Source organism: Conger conger, chromosome 9 (genome assembly GCF_963514075.1).
Source record: "Conger conger chromosome 9, fConCon1.1, whole genome shotgun sequence".
In the NCBI taxonomy this organism is placed as follows: Eukaryota; Metazoa; Chordata; class Actinopteri; order Anguilliformes; family Congridae; genus Conger; species Conger conger.
In genome coordinates, this window is record NC_083768.1 from 33141388 (window position 1) to 33160127 (window position 18740).

The window sequence follows — 18740 nt, forward strand, 5'->3', positions numbered from 1 at the left end:
TGATGTGTACGGTACTGCATCTCTATGCCTGGATGTAAAATTAGAACTCCTTATGCCTTGTCGAAATCCCTCAGCCTGGACCACTCCAGTACTTCCTATAAAAGAAAGGCATATTGCTTAAAGTTGTTTTGATATGTGCATGTTGACTATAGCTTAGCTATCTACATGTACTGTAGTACTGCCCCCTCCCTTCTCAGAAGTGATTCTGTAAGACCCTCAGTGTAAGAGAAGTCTTAACCATGCAGTATAAAGAGCTGGGATTTAGTTGTTTTCTTTATTTTTTATTTCATACTGTTTACTCTATGCTGGCCTGCTGTCTGCATTAGTGCCTGAGTGTCTTGTCTTATTATTTATTTAACCCAGTGAAAATGTATACACCATTTCTCTGGAGGTTTGGATGTACTGCACACAAAGTTCCAGCCATAGTGCTGGTGTTCCAGTGACATCACAGATTGAAACGACACTTGAGCATTGCTACTTGCAACATAAAATGGGCTTGCCATTTCATTTCCATACAGTTGTATTCACTCATTTTAATTCTGGCCAACAATATATTTAACAAAATCTAAATTCTATTCATTAGTGGCAATTAATCTGTTGTAAATATGAGAATTGCCATATAGACATGTCGGTTTATAGTGTATATTGGCTAATAGTGGTAATATTTCATAAATATGGACCAACCAGTTTATACATAATTGGAATTCAGGATCATATCTTTTATTTTTTTATTTTTTTACAGAACTTTGCATGGATATCATTTTCAATCAAACTCTTGCTTCACTTTGAACTTGGATTTACTTAAAGCAGTAGACGTTTTGCCAGTAATTGGGGAACATGCATGTGCATGGCTTTATTCCGATTTTTATCTTGGATTAATTTTGTTTTGATTATGCCATTCTTTCCCCAGGAGTACATGGGTGATGTCTATCCTGGTCTTAATATTTAAATCCTAACCCATATGCATTCTTATACACCTACACCTACACCTGCACCTACACCTACACGCTCTCTCACTCTGTCTCTCCTGCACGCATTGGGCCTCCATTGCAGGCCATCTTCATTCTTCCTCAGTGCTGCCCCCTGGGGTCAGGAACTTAATTATCGTGGCCCAGCCCTGCTGCTGTCTTGTGGTCTCATAGTCTCTCTTTCTCTTGCTCTCACTCTCATGCTTAGTTTTTTTTTTTTTTTTTTTGCCCTTTAATTTTATATCTCGAGCAAACGCACTCACACACACACCTGCCCTGCAGCACATGCATTGCGGTCACCACTGAGCTGCTCAATCACCTTAGCTGCTGGCTGCTGGTAATCAGGCTTTAGTCCAGTAGCCATCATGCAGTCGGCCCACCACAAGGTCCCAGTCACTTTTCACTCTTTGCACATTGGGGGATCGAGTGTGTGTGTGTGCCTGTGCGTGCTTGCGCTGGATGTCACCTTCAGATTTCCTATCCTCTCAATCTTTTTTGCGATGTCCATCAAAGCTAAATATGGAAAGCTGACCGACCCCAGCTGATATTAAAATAAAATCATGATCCTGAACCATCGCCAGCAAACAAAACCCTTAAGTCGCATCTAAACTGTAAAATCATTAACCTTCATGCAAACTGAACTAAACCGCGCAGCCATGTGTAGACGCAAGAGAGCTTATTTGCTGTATCAAATGGTGCAAGACGTAATTTGATTTCAGCCAGCTAATTTTAGCCACAACGGAAAGGTTTGCCAGCATTCCAGCGGCCCTGTTGCTAAAGCGGCAAGTGGAAATCCCACATGATGCTACGAGGCAATAGCATGTGAACCGTATCAGTGCGTAGTTTGTGGTGCTCTTAAGGCCATCTGCCATGGTACGCTCTCTGCCGTGGTGCATGCCCTTTTATCTGTCTTTACGCTGGCGTTTCCATTTTGCGTTTAATACTTCCGGTGTAAGAAAACAATGTAGAGATCTTCAGAAAATGCAGTGTCGTGTTAACGGAATATTTATGTGGTGTATCACTGCTGGGAAAACTCAGCTTAGCGTAATGGATTTTGTCAATGTACACTTTAGCTGTCAGCACCCAGATAAAATATGGACATTACGGCCAAAGGACTATGATCAAAGAATTCACCTCGCTGTGGATGTTTGACATTTTTATGTCAGTGTGTACTTATTTGATGTTTTCTGGTACAGTTTAATGGTTTGCATAACTTAGCCTAATGATAATATTCATTACTAAACATCAGGTAGCCAGCTCTCACATTATTTGTAAACGCCCTGGTCGTGCTCACATCATATAGTAGACACTCCACCCATCCCCTCCTCCCCTCCCCGAGAATGGCCATTATTCTAGCTATTGTAACATCCTTTCTTTAGTTGAGTTGTATGCAGTCATACCTAGAACATTGGAGTTTTTCTGTTCCATTAGACAATGGACTACTTGCTTGCTTCAGAACTGACTGAAAATGTGTCATTGTAGCTGGTAATTTAAGATGATGAAAAAACGTAGTAAATGTGTCTAAAGTACTACATTTAAATTTCATTCAAAAAGGAAAAAACAGAAGCCTAAAACTAGACTAGCACGGCAGTGCTGTTTCCCCAGCAGCTCATCGGGAGCAGTGAAAAGCCAAATCGGGCCATTCATGAAGTGCGCTGTCTTCCTGTGGCAGTGTTCAGTGATACAATGCTTTTGTGCTGAATAGAACCATTTCTCCTGGACAATGGACCACTTGCTTGATTCAGACTGGACTGTTCTCTAAAACAGCCGGTGTCGTTACTGGGTCAGGCTGCATTCTCCATCATTCTTTGGCAGGCATCGTGGATGAAAGACCTTTTTTATTCTAATAATGCGCACATATCATTATGTAGTTCAGAATTGTAAATTGAGAATAAATATCGGGTAATATGCTGTATCTCAATAATGGTAATGTTGCTCTGTCTTTTTGCTCCCCTTGCCTTTTAAAATTGTGGGCTAAAGCTTCCATTTAAAGTGATGCAAGGTGCTCTCATATGTGTCTGTATTAGCCGTGGCCCTGGACATAGGTCTAAATATAGGAACTGCTGAAATCATTTGAGTAGGAAATATGATTACTCTGGTTACAAAAGTTTATCCACTTATTTATACAGTAAAAATGTCCACCGTTGATTCAACTCTAATGGAGCATATGAGTTCAGTAGGGACTGCAGGCGTTGATTTAATGCTCAATACCTTACAGTGCAGGTATGCAAGACATATTGGGCCATCTCTATGGAATTCCTATGAAATCATTTTGATTGAGTTTATCTTCAATTTACATTACTTAAGGTAGCCCTGTTCATTAGCTAAAACTGTTAGTGTGATTCTTATTGTTCTCTTTTCCTAGTTATCAGCTGTGTTAATATTAGGATTTGATGCTTATTTCGTATTTCAAGCATTTTCTTGTTCTGTGCACGTTGCCGTCATTAAAAGCATCTGGGAAACGCAATTGAGTAATCTTGTCTTTTGATAGCAGGGAAGACCAGCTTGAATGGTTCAGCAAGTTACGTATGAAATGGTTCCTTTCCAAGTTGGGTTTTTAACTTGCTCTTGGATATTGGTATGGGGTACAGACCTTGGAACGCGGGGATCCTGTGCCAGTACCTATGTGTGAGACTTGATGTTTAAATCTCAGCTGTGCTGATGCAACCCCTCCCTGCCCACAGCAGTCTGATTGGTCAGTCCCTGTTCTGAAACAAAATGGCTGCTGAGATTTACTCCCTCCTTACCTCAGTCATTAGGAATGATTAGCTTATCAGCGGTGTGACTGTAGCGTACTACTGGAATTGTAACCCAAAGAACATAAGTTTGAATCTCGGGTAGGGGGTATTGTTGGACCCTTGCGGCCTGAATTGCTTCAGTAAATATTCAGCTGTTTAAATGGATATTATGTGATAATGCCGTCTGCTAAATATATGTAGCATAATGAGCCAGTACTGAATGTTGCAGCTGTCATCAACTTTGCCAACTCCACTGAATCAGTGTCCATCGTTCAGTGTCATACATATTACTATGAAGTGCACTTTAGGTATTCTGTTAATTAGCTAGCATTGCGTATTTGACAGCTCAGTTTCCCTAGAGGCAGTTCTGTTCCACAAATGCAATATTGGGGTGGGTGACGTACACCTTTGTGCTGCGCCCATGTAAAAACACATACCGGCTTGTAACCGTTGTCTTGAAGCAATTCTCCATGCGCACAGCAACAAAAGCAAAGCCTTCAGAAGTGGTTTGATGAAACTGTGCCAAACCAGAAGTCTTTAAAGTGACAGCTTGTATGCACAAGCTCGTCTGTCTGTGATCAGTCCAAGATAACGGCGTGGCATGCTGAGCGGCTTAAGAGAACTTTATAAATCCTTGCTTTCATTGATTTAATATTTATCAGACGTCTTCCACCTGGGATAGATTTGTACAGAAGAGATGTAAAAAAAAAAAAGGGTTGAATTGGTTTAATCGCGCAAGGTTCTCAAATTATCTCACTTTGCTTTTATGTGTATATGATATAAAATATCAGCATCTCTTTGAATTTTGCGTGTCCTCATCTGCAAATGTGCCCTAGAGTGCAGTGTGGACCCAGTATGCTGTGAATTGATTTATTGTTGCATATATTATCTTTTAGAAGTTTCACGTTACACATCAGTGAGCTGACAAATTACATGTCGTCCATGCAGGCATCCTGCGTCCTGTTGTGCTGATAGTGAATCCACCATTCACGCAGACCTCTGAATCTTGTGATATTGGTGGTTTACAGAGAGAGAGAGATGTTACCACACAGACAGCTGAAATACACAGCTGAGCAAAGTCAGAGTCCCTTTTCTGCCTCTGTATGTCAGCTGGGCTCTGAGCACATAAGAAACTCATTTTCTCCACCCACGGTTTGCTTGGCGTGCGGAGACGGGAGGGGCCCAGATGCTGAGGTTTCGGCAGCTCTGACCATAATGACAGGCCCTCGCTCCTGCGCGGAGCACCTCGGCCGTGTTTTGAGGTTTCCTTCTCAACTTTGGGAGACCACACTGTTTGTGAGGCATGTAATGAGCTCCAGGCTTCTCTCCTCCCCTGTGGCGTTTCTCATAATGTTTCCATGGAGGCCATCGTCCGTATACCGCCGTCATTAGCCCGCATTATGCGCGATACCGAGAGACAAAGCCCATCAGCAGAGCACTGTAGCCTTATAAAGAGCCGGTCCTTGAAGCCATTGTAAGCAGAAGTGTCTGTCGAAGCCCTCGGCCCCCGGATAGAGGGGTAATGATGTGGGAAATATATGGTAACATTGCAGTGTTAAATTGCAATTACGTAGACCCCCAGAGTGAGAGGCTCATTACAGTGAAACAAAGCAATAGTCCCCCTGAAATTAAGCCCTTTCAGAGCTGTAAAATAACAGCTCCTGAATGGTCTTAAGATTTTCCTCAAGTGTAAATGCACAAAAATTAATTTATCGATTCATTGGATAATTTTCTTTCCGTTTTGTTTGTGAAATTCGTCTGGTGCTGAAGTTTACTGCTGGGAGATTCAGATCGATTTTGAATTTGCCTTTTGAAGTGGGTGTGAACGGTTGAACGTTTAAACCGAAACAGAGTTGTACACATTTACCGAAAAACGCTAACCGATAACCGATTCTTTTTTCTGATGCTGAAATAGTAAGCTCAGTTACCAGTGACAAAACACACAAATTGGTTGGACAATTGAAAACTTCTGTCAGGCTAGTCTTAGCAAGCAGTCTTCAGCTATTTCAGAGCGTTAAGAATGCGAACGTCGCAGGGAATGGAATCCTGCAGTATTATAGTTATCAAAGAATTTCTGTTGGTTTTGAATTTGTAGTTGTTGGTTGTTATGGCATATTTTATGGTGTTTCTTACGGTTCAGAGGGGATTCCTTGTATATTGAACCTGCAAACTGAACCTAGCTTTCCACTATGCTGTATATAAATAAATGTGTCTTAATTTATAATTGTATAATTGTTCATAATTTATTGATTCATGATTGAGTATAACTTACTTGGCCTAATAGTGCAATCACTATCCAACGCTTTTTTTAAGGTGTTGTGTTCTATATATCTAATGTTGGCCAGTGCTAGCTTACCTACATTTTCCAGGTCTGTGTAGTTTAACTATTTCTAAAATCAAGTAGAATTGTTGTTAAAAAGAAAAATTCTTAGATCAGTAGCCTATCGTATCCATTGGCTATTGAAAGGGAAAATTCCCTGCTTTAAAAGGATCATATTAATCCTGTCACCACAAAGATTATATAATAATAAAATACAATGCATTGGCAAAGTTTACGGTTACATAAAAATATAAGCCAAATTGTATAGAAACCATTGACATAAAAGTAAAATCATTAGACCAGTTGACTATGGTATTTGAACAAAATTCATTTTTTCATTCTACACCGTTTCCGCTGGATTCCCTGCCTAAAATGGAAGATTCATCGTGTCGTCATCATTCTACTGTATATCAAGCAAATATTGGATATTTACATGAACACAGAATTCTGAGTGCACAGCCCTGTCTGTAACAAAGTTCTCAATAGCAGTAGATTGGGCACATTTCACGCCAATCAAATCTGGCAGCAGAATCGATAAGGAAGAGGGATGAAAACAAAAGGAATAATCATTTTAACTGATGCATCTAAAAATAAAAAAAGACCATATCGACCAGCATGCTTGGACGTAGCATACGCTGCTTTAACTACAGACTGCTGTACATCTGTGAGCACGATGTCAATGTAAATCCTTCATTTGGCAATTAGGCTAGTATCTGACAATGTTGACATTTAAATTAAACCATTTTAAAATAAAGTGTGAAAATGCTAATACATTTCTGTCAGTTGGCTACTCCAGTTACTTTACTTATTCATTTATTTTCAGAAATAAGATGTGACCCCTAGCGGCCATACACGGTATCAGTTACACGGTTAACTGTTTTCAAAATAGGATGGTAACTGTTTGCAAAAACTGATTTGTCACATGCCTAGTTTAAATCTGTAGCACTTGTGATAGTTGGGAATGGTTTGTGTGAACATGATCTGCTGTGATGTATGTTTGTTAATCACTGCTGACCCAGTGCCAACATCAGAATCAGCTGCTGGTAAGACCGCCCACACACTTACCCCAGGGAGATTCTCTGCTGCTTACAGTATTACTCAACTGGCTGTCTTCCTTTCCCCTCTAAATATTCAGTCTTTTGAAGTGCATAGTGTTGTTCTTTGATTTGATATTGTTATATATATATTTTTAACTGTTAAATTAAGTCAAAGCACAGGCTGTTAGTTACTTTATTTGTATTCATTTTTTTTAACTGCCTAAACCAAGTTGTTTCAGACATGTGCTTCTTTGTACCCAAGTGACCCTTTTACCCAATGGACAAGTCCGTTTTCACCAGGTGACTTTTAGTAGTTAAAGTTTTTGAACCTGATGGTCAAACAAAATTAAGTTTTAAGGTAGTATTAGTAGTTTCAGTGGTGGTTGAGTGGTTGTCTGGATTCTGATATCTTTGGGAAATTTCATCTAAATTGTATGTTTTGCTTGTTATTGCTCCATGCTTGCATTGTTTAATTGTTGTGTCCGTGTGAGTTTGTGTGTGTGCATACAGGAGCACATCATAAAGATGTATTTGTGCTTGCGTTTGTCTGGGAAGGAGAGATGGGGAAGAAGGGCTTTGTCTTAGGGAAGGGCTGTCAGCAAGACTCCCCACATTTCCCGTTGCCTAGCAACCGTAATGCACAGACTTGGGAGAACATCTGCGATACCAAGCCCTGCCAAATTTGTGCTATATAGTAAACACAGATCCCCCCCCTCCTCCTGCAAATGTTGCCCGGCTGCTGATATTTATTTATTCATTTTCAATGGGTTTCATTTTATTTGGACAAATCAAACCTGTATTTTTCCCAAGTTGTCAGGTGGCCTTTTGTTGCATAGCGTTACAGCTATTGTCTGTCAATCTGATTTGGGCCAGAAATAGAACACGCAAGGAAGGGAAAAATAGAAAAGGGGTGGGGGGAGACGACAGTCTTAGATTTTGCTTTATTCTGTTTTGGGTTTTGTTTTGAGGACCCCAGATCTGACTTTTTAATGGAAATGCAGATGGCATGGGTTGAGTATAGTTGACAGTAGGAAGATTCATTGTGTAGGTGATTGATTTCCTTTTGAAATTAGAAAAAAAAAATGCCTTGTGGATCAGTGTTGAGTGAATCATTTCTGATATGTTACAAGTATAGTTAGAATGCCTTGTACCAGAGCAATTAATGATTCAACATTAGAGTGTTTATAACCTTAATATTTTACATCAGTGACAGCGTTGGTAGTGGTTAATTATAAGCTAATTGTGGAAGGTGCTTGAGTTCAAATATCACCACGCTGTGCAAAGTACATGATATGTACAATAATGGTTCTGTAGTCATTGTCATGTATGTGCTTAAATACGGTTTAAATGGTAGTAGCCCGTACCTGTTGTGTATTGCTGCAATAATATAGAAAATGCCAGAATCCATTGACCATATTTTCTTCATATCTTCACCATCCCTACTTGTGAGTTATGGCATAGCACACTGTTGGTACCAATTTAAGCAGTTTGTATAAGTCTGTATTTTCATGTTAAGACGGGAGCTAACCTCTGTGTGCCGACCTTATGGGTCAAGGGGAGAGCGACTTTGCTTTTGATTAAGTTTTCTTTTAACCTCAGTTTACGTTTATGAAAAATGTGTTTCATTCGTGCCGCGTTTCGTAAGTGAGAAGGGCAGCCGATTGGCTGGTTTCATCGCTGCGGGCGTGGTCTCGCAACCTCCAGCCTGTCGGTCAAACGAGCGCACTGCTGGTCTCACGATGGTGCAATCAGCCTTGCGCAGTGATTACTGACGTCTGGGAGAGATGGGTAATCAGGGAGCGCGCAAATAGAGCCGCTAGCTTCCTACCGCACCACTCCACTCTGCTGAGCTAAATACCGCTCTGACATTCACCGGCTCAAACGTGGCAAACAGGAAAAACTCAATGTGTTCTACTGCGACAGAGTGAACGCGGCGTTATTGATCTCTCTTTGTAGATGGCCAGCAAGGAGCGGGCAGATTGTGTTCAGTAAAGAAATCCTCCTGAAAAGCAGTGTTGCTGTCTTCACTTTTAATTTGGTCGAGGTAATTGCTCGGTAATCGCACACCCACACTCGCCGTTTCGGAGTCCTCAGATAACCTCGCAAAGCTAGTAAACTTGCGGCTCCCGAGTCTTTGCACAGATTGTCCTCAATTACTTATTAATCCACAACACTGACCCTTTTGATGCGCCTAATTTGAAATCCTAGCCCCCTCTGTGCCGTTACGCTTGAAGCCTGCCCTTGACTGCAGTGTGGAGGTTTAATCAGCAGTAGCCCGCAAATAACCCCTGATCCCAGTTACTCTCACTGATCCGGTGTGTGTGTGTGCAGCGCTGCTGCCGAAATCTGCTACTAGCAGCCGGTACTCCTTTCCAGAAGAGCCTGTAGGTGATTGACACCCCTCCAGTCTGACCTTTCCTCCCTCTCCTCCTCTGTACTTTCAGGACCAAGCCATGGAGAGGCCGAGACCAGGGAGTGTGTGTTCTACAACGCCAACTGGGAAATCGAGAAGACCAATCAGAGCGGGCTGGAGCGCTGCGAGGCGGAGAAGGACAAGCGGCTGCACTGCTACGCGTCCTGGCGCAACAGCTCCGGCACCATCGAGCTGGTGAAGAAGGGCTGCTGGCTGGACGACTTCAACTGCTACGACCGGTTCGTAAGGCCGCCTCCAAGTTCCTTGCTGTTAGGCCGCTGTCAGAAAACGCTAATGTCAGGGTGTGAATCACGGGGGGGTTTCTGGCGGGTCTGCCACCCCAAATGAGCTTGACCACCCCCACCCCACCCCCTGAATTAAGTAAAAATTAAAAATTAAAAATCTTTACATAAGTCGTGTCTTTCCAGTCGTAAATATTCAAATTTGTTTCCCCAGCCCTGTCTGAAATATAATTGTATGACAATTTCAAACACCCCCACAGTGGGTCATACCATTGCTTGACCGTTGAGATTGCCTGAGCAAGCATGACTCACTCATTACATTAGTACGTCAATTGTTATGAGAGAACGTACCACAGGATTTGAATTATGGGGGCGCCAGAAAACGCCCTGAGCCCTACTGCTCCATCGCAATTCCCCCCAGTCTACACTCTTATAAACCCCCCCTTTCCCGCAGCTGGGTCTATATGCCGTAGCTAAAACGCCACGTGCAAATTAAGGTACAGTTTCTGTTTATAGTTAGTGGGGTGTTTGACTGTGAACCCCCATGGAAATGATTTGCTTGGACATGTCAAAGAGATAAGTCAATGGCAGCTTTCTAAGAGCCTGATGCATTCAATTAAGCAAATTGCTCTGGGTTTCTTTGATCTAGATCCACCTGTGCGCCTTTTAAAATGCTTTCCTTGTTCCTTCGAACCGTCCCTTTCTCAGTAATTAAGTGCACTATGCACACAACTTTATTTTGGTGGTGTTTCGATGATCCTGAGGCATCTCCATGGTGTGTTGTCAATCGGTTCGGGAGAGGAGAGGTAGATGGTAATGTGTGGAATGGCATGTCAAAGGATTAGCTTTTATAACGGGTCACAAGCGGCAATGTCAAAGAGGAATCCGAGCTCCGAATTCTCCATCAGCAACACTGCACTCTGCGATAAAAGACAAATAACATCCTCCACCCTTATACTGACGGTTTGTCTTATGTAGAGTTTGCTTGATATTTGTTTTGAACTCACTAGAATAGAAAGAGAGGATGAACCAGACCTCAGCTGAGTGTAAATATCAGCGGACTCTGGACCAGGGCATTTCTGGCCGCCTGATATTTATTTTACATTGAGTATCTTTGCATGAATATGTTGCTGATACTCGTATGTATATCTGCAGCATTGGGCCTAGCTGCGTTTTGTTTTGGTTGCTGAATTGCAAAAGGTCAGAAGTTCTGGGCGGATGCAGATGGTGGATTGGGATGTCTTGTATACTATTCTTAAGGATTTCACCTGCTCATAAATGTGCTCAGTAACAAAAGGCTATTGCAGTATCCTTTGGGAATCCTTGTACTCCTCTGCCATTGGTTCCCAGGTCAGATGTTCTAGAATGTTCTTTTATTCGTCGACAGGCAAGAGTGTGTGGCGACTGAGGAGAACCCACAGGTGTTCTTTTGTTGCTGTGAAGGAAACTACTGCAACGAGCGGTTCACTCACCTGCCTGACGTCAGCGGTCCTCCAGGTAAGTGCCTGGACTTCCCGCTGATACAGCCCACCTGGACTTTGTCCAGTGCCCAGTTTTTATGTCCTACCTCAGTTGTAAACCAGTGTAAACGGAACAAGAAACTACAGACCATTATGACTGAATGGGCCTTTGTTCCTTTCCATAAGAATACATGCATACATACAGGGGTGCAAACAGGCCATTCAAATGCTTGTCATTTTGCATAATGCTCTTTCGAACTAGCACTGGTCTCAAACACTTCAAGGGCCTTTTATTTTTATTTATTTATTATTATTTCCTTTTTTAACTAAATGTTTGTTTGAGCTATTTCAGCACAAGGGCCTGTGTCTAATGCTCATAAGTTGGTTGAAAGTTGAGCCCTTAGCCCAAATGTGTCTTAGAATCGCTTATTCAGTATGCAATCAAGTTTGGCCCTTTATCGTTCTTCAGAATGGCTGTATTTTTAATGTCCAGGTCATATTGGCCCTGAGTGTCTTCATGTGCCCCTCTCATTCCTATCTTGGTGTGAGATTTAAGCATGCGTGGTAGCTGGCAGGACACTAGTCCCAGATGCCACACAGCCCTATTGACAAGCAGCAGCCTGACTAGGCAGCACGTTGTAAGCACAAGGTTTTCCTCTGGCTGTGGTTTCCATAACTGGCCACCACTAAATACCAGAAGGTAGAAACGCAAGCTGCCCTAGAAGCTGTAAAATGGTGTGTTTCTTCGGTAAGTCTGTATAGGAGCATTCCTGACATGTGAATGGAATTTCTAAACCCATTTATACTGTGGCTCTTATCTTGGGTGTCTGTAACTGTGTAGACGTGTGTGTTTGCGAGGATGTGATGTGTGTGCCTGCCTGTCTTAACTTTGTATGTGTGCTTGTCAGTGTCTCCAGCTATTGTGTGATCTCTATGTGTCCGTTTTACTGTGTGAGCATGTGTTTCTGGCCACTGAGGTATCGGTGTGTGGTGTGTGTGTATGTTTGTGGCCACACTGAGGTATCAGTGTGTGTGGTGAGTGTGTGTATGTTTCTGGCCACACTGAGGTATCTGTGTGTGGTGTGTGTGTGTATGTTTCTGGCCACACTGAGGTATCTGTATGTGGTGTGTGCGGTGTTTGTGGTGTGTGGGGGGGGTGGTGTGTGTGTTTCTGGCCACACTGAGGTATCTGTGTGTGGTGTGTGGTCTGTGTGTGGTTCTGGCCACACTGAGGTATCTGTATGTGGTGTGTGTGGTCTGTGTGATGTGTGGTGTGTGTGGTTCTGGCCACACTGAGGTATCGGCAGTCGTGTGTGTCGCGGTGGTCAGTCAGTCAGTGACATGGTGTTCTTGCGCTGTGCTCCGCAGTGAAGATCAGGCCACCTCCCCCCACGCCCACTCTGCTCAACATCCTGGTGTACTCCCTCCTCCCCGTCTCCGTCCTCTCCATGGCCCTCCTGCTCGCCTTCTGGCTCTACCGTCACCGCAAGCCGCCGTACGGCCACGTGGACATCAACGAGGTGAGACCCCCCCACCTCCTCCTCCCATCGGCTGCCATCTTGATTCCAGTACCACAACAGCTGGTTAGGGGGACACGTTTATCTTTATAACCAACACTCCCCCTGGTGGTGATTCGGAGGAAGTTTCACTCTGACTTAATGTGGCTGAGCATTAGGTGGCACTCCAACAGTACATTATTCTAATGCTGCGATCGCCCAGGGGCAAGGAGAGAGAGTGTGGTAATGCTCCCTGCTCTATCAAGTGTGAATGTTGTATGTCAGAGGCACCTGAGTGAAACTCAACCCCCCCCTGTTCTTCAGGACCCCGGCCCACCTCCTCCTTCTCCTCTGGTTGGCCTGAAGCCCCTGCAGCTCCTGGAAATCAAAGCTAGGGGGCGCTTCGGCTGCGTTTGGAAGGCGCAGCTGATGAACGAATACGTGGCGGTGAAGGTCTTCCCCATTCAGGTCAGTACCGCCGCTTGAAGTGATATTTCACCTTTTTCTGTAGGACTCTACTCGATAATAGTTTTTCCCCATAACGTCTTTTACAGGTGTTGCGTTTGATTTTTCAGAAGCTGAGATCATCTCAAGCTGCGAAAGGAAATATCTTTTCATTCCAACATAAAAATTTTATGGAGTTATCTGAATACGTTGTGGTTTGTGTCTGATCGTGCCGCAAAGCAGTCAGAATGAAGAGCCCGTTTGTGAAGTCAGGGAAGGCAGGGTGTTTCCATGACTGAGGTTCTGGGCTCTGTGTGTTCCTACGCAGGACAAGCAGTCCTGGCAGAACGAGCGGGATATCTTCATCTCTCCGGGGATGAAGCATGAGAACCTGCTGCGCTACATTGCGGCCGAGAAGCGCGGGAACAACCTGGAGATGGAGCTGTGGCTCATCACTGAGTTCCACGAGAGGGTGAGCCCCTGTCCACGCAACTCCGCTGTGTCACACGATTGGTCACTGCATATTATACGAAGAAGTGATTGGTCAATGAAGTTTCATACTGAGATATTACATGAGGAAGCGATGGGTCACATGACCAGCTGTGCTCTCCACATGTGAAGTTTTTTTCTTGTTCTCTCAGCCTTTATTTCCTGTTGAATGATGCCTTCCAGCATTTCATGAGTTAGCTCCAGGCAGGCAGCGCTGGAATGTGTGCGGAGCAGGATTCAGCTTGAGCAGAACACATATCTGTGTTCACACTTCTTTATTTATTCATGTACCTATGCATCTCTATCTGTCTATCCGCCTGTCTGTTTACACATCCATCTCCCTGCCCGCGTCTGTCCGTCCGCGGGGTCGACCTGTCCGTTAATCTCCACGTGCGCGCGTTTGGAGCGGAGGGCCATTTGATCTGCGCGGTGTGGCTGGTGTAGATAACCCTGAAAGATGCATGTCTCCCCACGTCCGTGGTCACAGGGCTCCCTGACGGATTACCTGAAGGGCAACGTGGTGTCCTGGAATGATCTGTGTCTCATCGCCGAGACCATGGCCTGCGGGCTGGCCTACCTGCACGAGGACGTGCCCCGCTGCAAGGGCGAGGGTCCCAAGCCCGCCATCGCACACAGGTAATGCCACCGACCCCAAACGCGGGGGACTGAGGTCACCAGCGCACGTGGGCCTGACGTTCTTGTCCTCCGAACCTTTTAACGTTTACCTGGCTTGGCCATCTTCCAGCATTTCATGCTAAGCCACAATCGTGTTTGTTGTTGTTTGAGTATTATTTGAGTAATATTACTCTAAATACATTTACATGCACATTAGGAAGATGTGAATCAGGTTGGTTAACCTTGGGCTTGGTTTGTATTTTGGGTCAAATGTGGTCAAGTTTTTAATATGAATTGTTTTCCGAACCATTGAACCATTTATATGAGAATAAAGTGCTCTTAATACAGCACTGATCAACCGCATATTTTTCAGGGGCACTGTGCTTATCCTGAAGTGACCTCAGTAATTATTTAGATTTACCAGTCCACATGTGTGAAACTAAGCAAGTGGGCTTGTGTAGGGACATCTGCAGAGCAAACGCCATGACCTCTATTGTGAAAAATCCTTTGCAGTTGCGCAGAGATGGTATTTGTTCTGTAGCATGTATGGCCACTGCCCTCTAGTGGAGAAGCACCTCACACACACACAATGAAGCCTGCAGAGTCTTAAGCCATACAAGTGATCGTATCTAATGGGTCAGCATAGTATATATTTCAGTTCATGTTAATTACACCTCTCAAATGGTACCTGCGTTAATGGGCTGCTTTCTGGAATAATGATCCATCGTTTTCCCATTATCATTAATTATACATTAATTTGAGGCCTTCCATCCATCCATCCATCCATCGTCACCCGCTTATCCGGAGTCGGGTCGCGGGGGCAGTAGGCAAAGCCGGGTATTCCAGGCGTCCCTCTCCCCAGCAACGCATTCTAGCTCCTCCTGGGGGATCCCGAGGCGTTCCCTGGCCAGGAGAGATATATAATCTCTCCAGCGGGCTCTGGGTCTCCCTCGGGGTCTCCGCCCAGTTGGACGAGCCCGGAAAACCTCCAAAGGGAGGCGCCCGGGAGGCATCCTGATGAGATGCCCGAACCACCTCAATTGGCTCCTTTCGATGCGAAGGAGCAGCGGCTCTACTCCGAGCTCCCTCCGGATGTCCGAGCTCCTCACCCTATCTCTAAGGCTGAGCCCGGCCACCCTACGGAGGAAGCTCATTTCGGCCGCTTGTATACGCAATCTCGTTCTTTCGGTCACTACCCAAAGCTCGTGACCATAGGTGAGGGTTGGGACGTAGATCGACCAGTAAATCGAGAGCTTCGCCTTCCGGCTCAGCTCCTTCTTCACCACAACGGTCCGGTGCAACGCCCGCATTACTGCTGACGCTGCACCGATCCGCCTGTCGATCTCACGCTCCCTTCTACCCTCACTCGTGAACAAGACCCCGAGATACTTGAACTCCTTCACTTGGGGCAAAGACTCGTTCCCAACCCGGAGGGAGCAATCCACCGTTTTCCGGCAGAGAACCATGGCCTCGGACTTGGAGGTGCTGACTCTCATCCCGGCCGCTTCACACTCGGCTGCAAACCGCTCCAGTGCGTGCTGAAGGTCACGGTCCGATTTTTCTGAGGCCTTCCAGAAGAATGTAATGGGTATGCTGAAATGAATCCTTGGGCAAGAGCTCAGTTGGACCTGCTAGACTTATCAATTATTGACACCAACACGATAACCCCTCATAAGGATGATATGGTACTTGGGTGCATCAAACCAAAGACCTTGGTCTTCCTGCTTATATTTTCATGAGACTCATCCACAGCAGTTTCCTTCTTTAAAGAACTGTGTGCAGAGTGCTGACACCCTGTTCATGCCTGCTGAATGAATGACTGGAGCTTTTGTGTCTGTGGCTCAGGGACTTCAAGAGCAAGAACGTCATGCTCAGGGTGGACCTGACGGCCATCATAGGGGACTTTGGGCTGGCTGTCCGGTTCGAGCCGGGCAAGCCTCCTGGGGATACCCACGGACAGGTTGGTCCTTCCTCCTCTCATCTTCATCACATTCAAGCACTAATCCTCTGCCAACAGTGCCAACTGTCTAGATACCATACTTGTTGTATAATGACTTGGCATCTCGCCAAAACCTCAGAGAAACGTGTAGAAAATCCACGCAGTGACCCTTGACTTTGACCCTTGACCTTCTGGCATTCACTTCCAGGTGGGGACGAGGCGGTACATGGCACCGGAGGTGCTGGAAGGCGCCATTAATTTCCAGCGGGACGCCTTCCTGAGGATCGACATGTACGCCATGGGCCTGGTGCTCTGGGAGCTGGTGGCTCGCTGCACGGCTGCTGACGGTGAGTGGTGAGATGGACTCCCATCCCAGCTGTCTCGGTGGCGCAGTGGTTAGCACTGCTGCCTCGCAAGAAGAAAGTTCTGGGTTCGAGTCTGTGGCTGTGTATCGTTTGTGGTGTTTGCTTCTTCTCCCAGTGTGATGGGTTTAATCTGGGTGCTCCGGTTTCCTCACAGCCAACACATATAGCCCATAGACTGCTTCTGAGAGTTACATTTTACATTTTAGTCATTTAGCAGAGGCTTTTAATCCAAATCGACTTACAAGTGCGTAGGTTCTTCCACAAGTTTAAAAACATCAAATCCATAAATAGCAAAACACTCAGGAAGAGCTGTTCATTCGTGGGGGAAGGGGGAAGAAATCAAGAGGGAGGACTAAGGTTAGCCTCCCTTGGTAACTGACGCTTTCATGGAAACATATTGTAATGTGCATTGTTCTAGTCAACTAATGGGTGTAATTAATTAAACCATGTGAGCAAACGTATGATACTCCCTCCCGGTCTACTTCAAAAGAAGAGGCGTAGGATGTGTGGAACATATAGTTAAAAAGGAAGCGATTTAGCTTGAGATATCTAAATGGCCGAACCTGCCTTTAGTTCTGTGGGTTGGTGTCGGGTATCTTTTGTCAGTGCACGGGGTTTGAGTTCCTCCTCGTTGGGTCCCTCTGACCTCCGTTCCCCTGACCTCAGGTCCTCTCGATGAGTACATGCTGCCCTTCGAGGAGGAGATCGGGCAGCACCCAACCCTGGAGGATCTGCAGGAGGTTGTTGTCCACAAAAAGATGAGGCCGGCTCTGAAGGACTGCTGGCTGAAGCACGCAGTGAGTAGTCTTAGATGATAGTTATTTCATCAGGGCTGTTCAGAATCCTGCCTGAGATCCAGCTTCTAAGGCTTTTTTATGCATGAACTAATTTAAAGAGGAGCTTTTTTCCCCTTCACTGCCTACGCTAAGTATTGAAGATGTTGGTTTCAGTATAGAATAAATATTTGAGTTATTTGCACTTCTGGTTTGAGAAAGTCTGGGCGGAAATAAAGAAACCAGCAAAAGCAAACCACAATGACCAGCTATGAAAGGTTTTCAGGGTCCTCTAGTAACAAAATATGAAGTGGAAATTGGTAAGGTGACCTTATGTTTTGCCTGCTTGTAAGCCTGCCCATAGCGCCAACACGCTTTACTGTTAGGCTACTTGAGGGGGCATTAACATTGCATTGTTAGAATTGAGCAATGTGTCCGTAGTCAACTTACCCTGTATGAATAAGTAGAATTAAAATAAAAGATTTCCCTCGTGATTATATTTTCGAGGTGGGCCATTGCATTAAAGGGCATTATATTTAATGTTGTCTCGTGTGGTTGTGTAGCATGCAAAAGTACACTGTGTTCTGTTGGTAAGGGAATGGCAACATGTCGGTTCATTAATGAATTCATGAATTATTCATCAAATTTCTTCGCTGGAACCAGGAAATGCACTGGTAAAGCAGGAAATGAAGGCTGTCTAGAGCTCACAACCTGAAAATAGAAGTAAAACATAAGGCACGATAAGCTGTTGACTATTTGGTGTTGGTGGGTTTGAGACGGTTCTGAGGATTGTTTCCTGTGGTGCACCAGGGCCTGGCACAGATGTGCGAGACGATCGAGGAATGCTGGGACCACGACGCGGAGGCTCGGCTCTCCGCAGGCTGCGTGGAGGAGCGCATTTCCCAGATAAACCGGCTGACCAACGCCACTACCTCGGACTGCCTGGTCTCCATGGTGACCTCTGTCACCAATGTGGACTTGCCACCCAAAGAGTCCAGTATCTGAGTCCGTCAAGGAGAGAAAAAAAAGAAAAACGACGACATCTAAAAAAACAAAATAAAAACAAACAAAAAAAAAAGCTAACAACAACAGCAACAAAAAAGCTAACCCTCGTCTTTCCGAGACTCGGTGGATCTCAGTAAACATGAAAGCAGCTGCTATTTTATCCAGATGTTTTTTTTTATTGATTTTATTTTATTTTGGTTGTGTTTTTGATTGGATCAATACTACCAGCACACTGCTCTACTGTATCTTTCACAAGAAAGGAGAAGGAGAAGAAAAAACTTTTCAAAAAAAGGCTAAACAGACATCTTCAGGGCATTCAGGTGCCGACTTATGAATGCTGAAAAAAGGTGCAGGTACCTCATCGATATATTTTTTTCAGTCATTGATATGATTTTATTGTTTCTATCTTTTCTATCTTCTGAAACAGGACTGCCTA

General features: G+C 44.6%; 1 protein-coding gene across 1 annotated transcript in view; it reads left to right on the top strand.

Moving 5' to 3' along the window:
* The window catches only part of LOC133137044 (activin receptor type-2B), a 43301-nt gene extending 24862 nt beyond the window's left edge, over nt 1-18439 (top strand). Inside the window, exons 2-11 of the mRNA XM_061255039.1 lie at nt 9508-9715; nt 11106-11215; nt 12547-12698; nt 12999-13142; nt 13447-13590; nt 14095-14243; nt 16068-16182; nt 16370-16508; nt 17193-17323; nt 18110-18439. Of these exons, the coding sequence (XP_061111023.1) occupies nt 9508-9715; nt 11106-11215; nt 12547-12698; nt 12999-13142; nt 13447-13590; nt 14095-14243; nt 16068-16182; nt 16370-16508; nt 17193-17323; nt 18110-18304 (1487 nt within the window). The 3' untranslated portion in view covers nt 18305-18439. The remainder of the gene's footprint in view (nt 1-9507; nt 9716-11105; nt 11216-12546; nt 12699-12998; nt 13143-13446; nt 13591-14094; nt 14244-16067; nt 16183-16369; nt 16509-17192; nt 17324-18109) is intronic.
* Nucleotides 18440-18740: the final 301 nt, after the last annotated feature.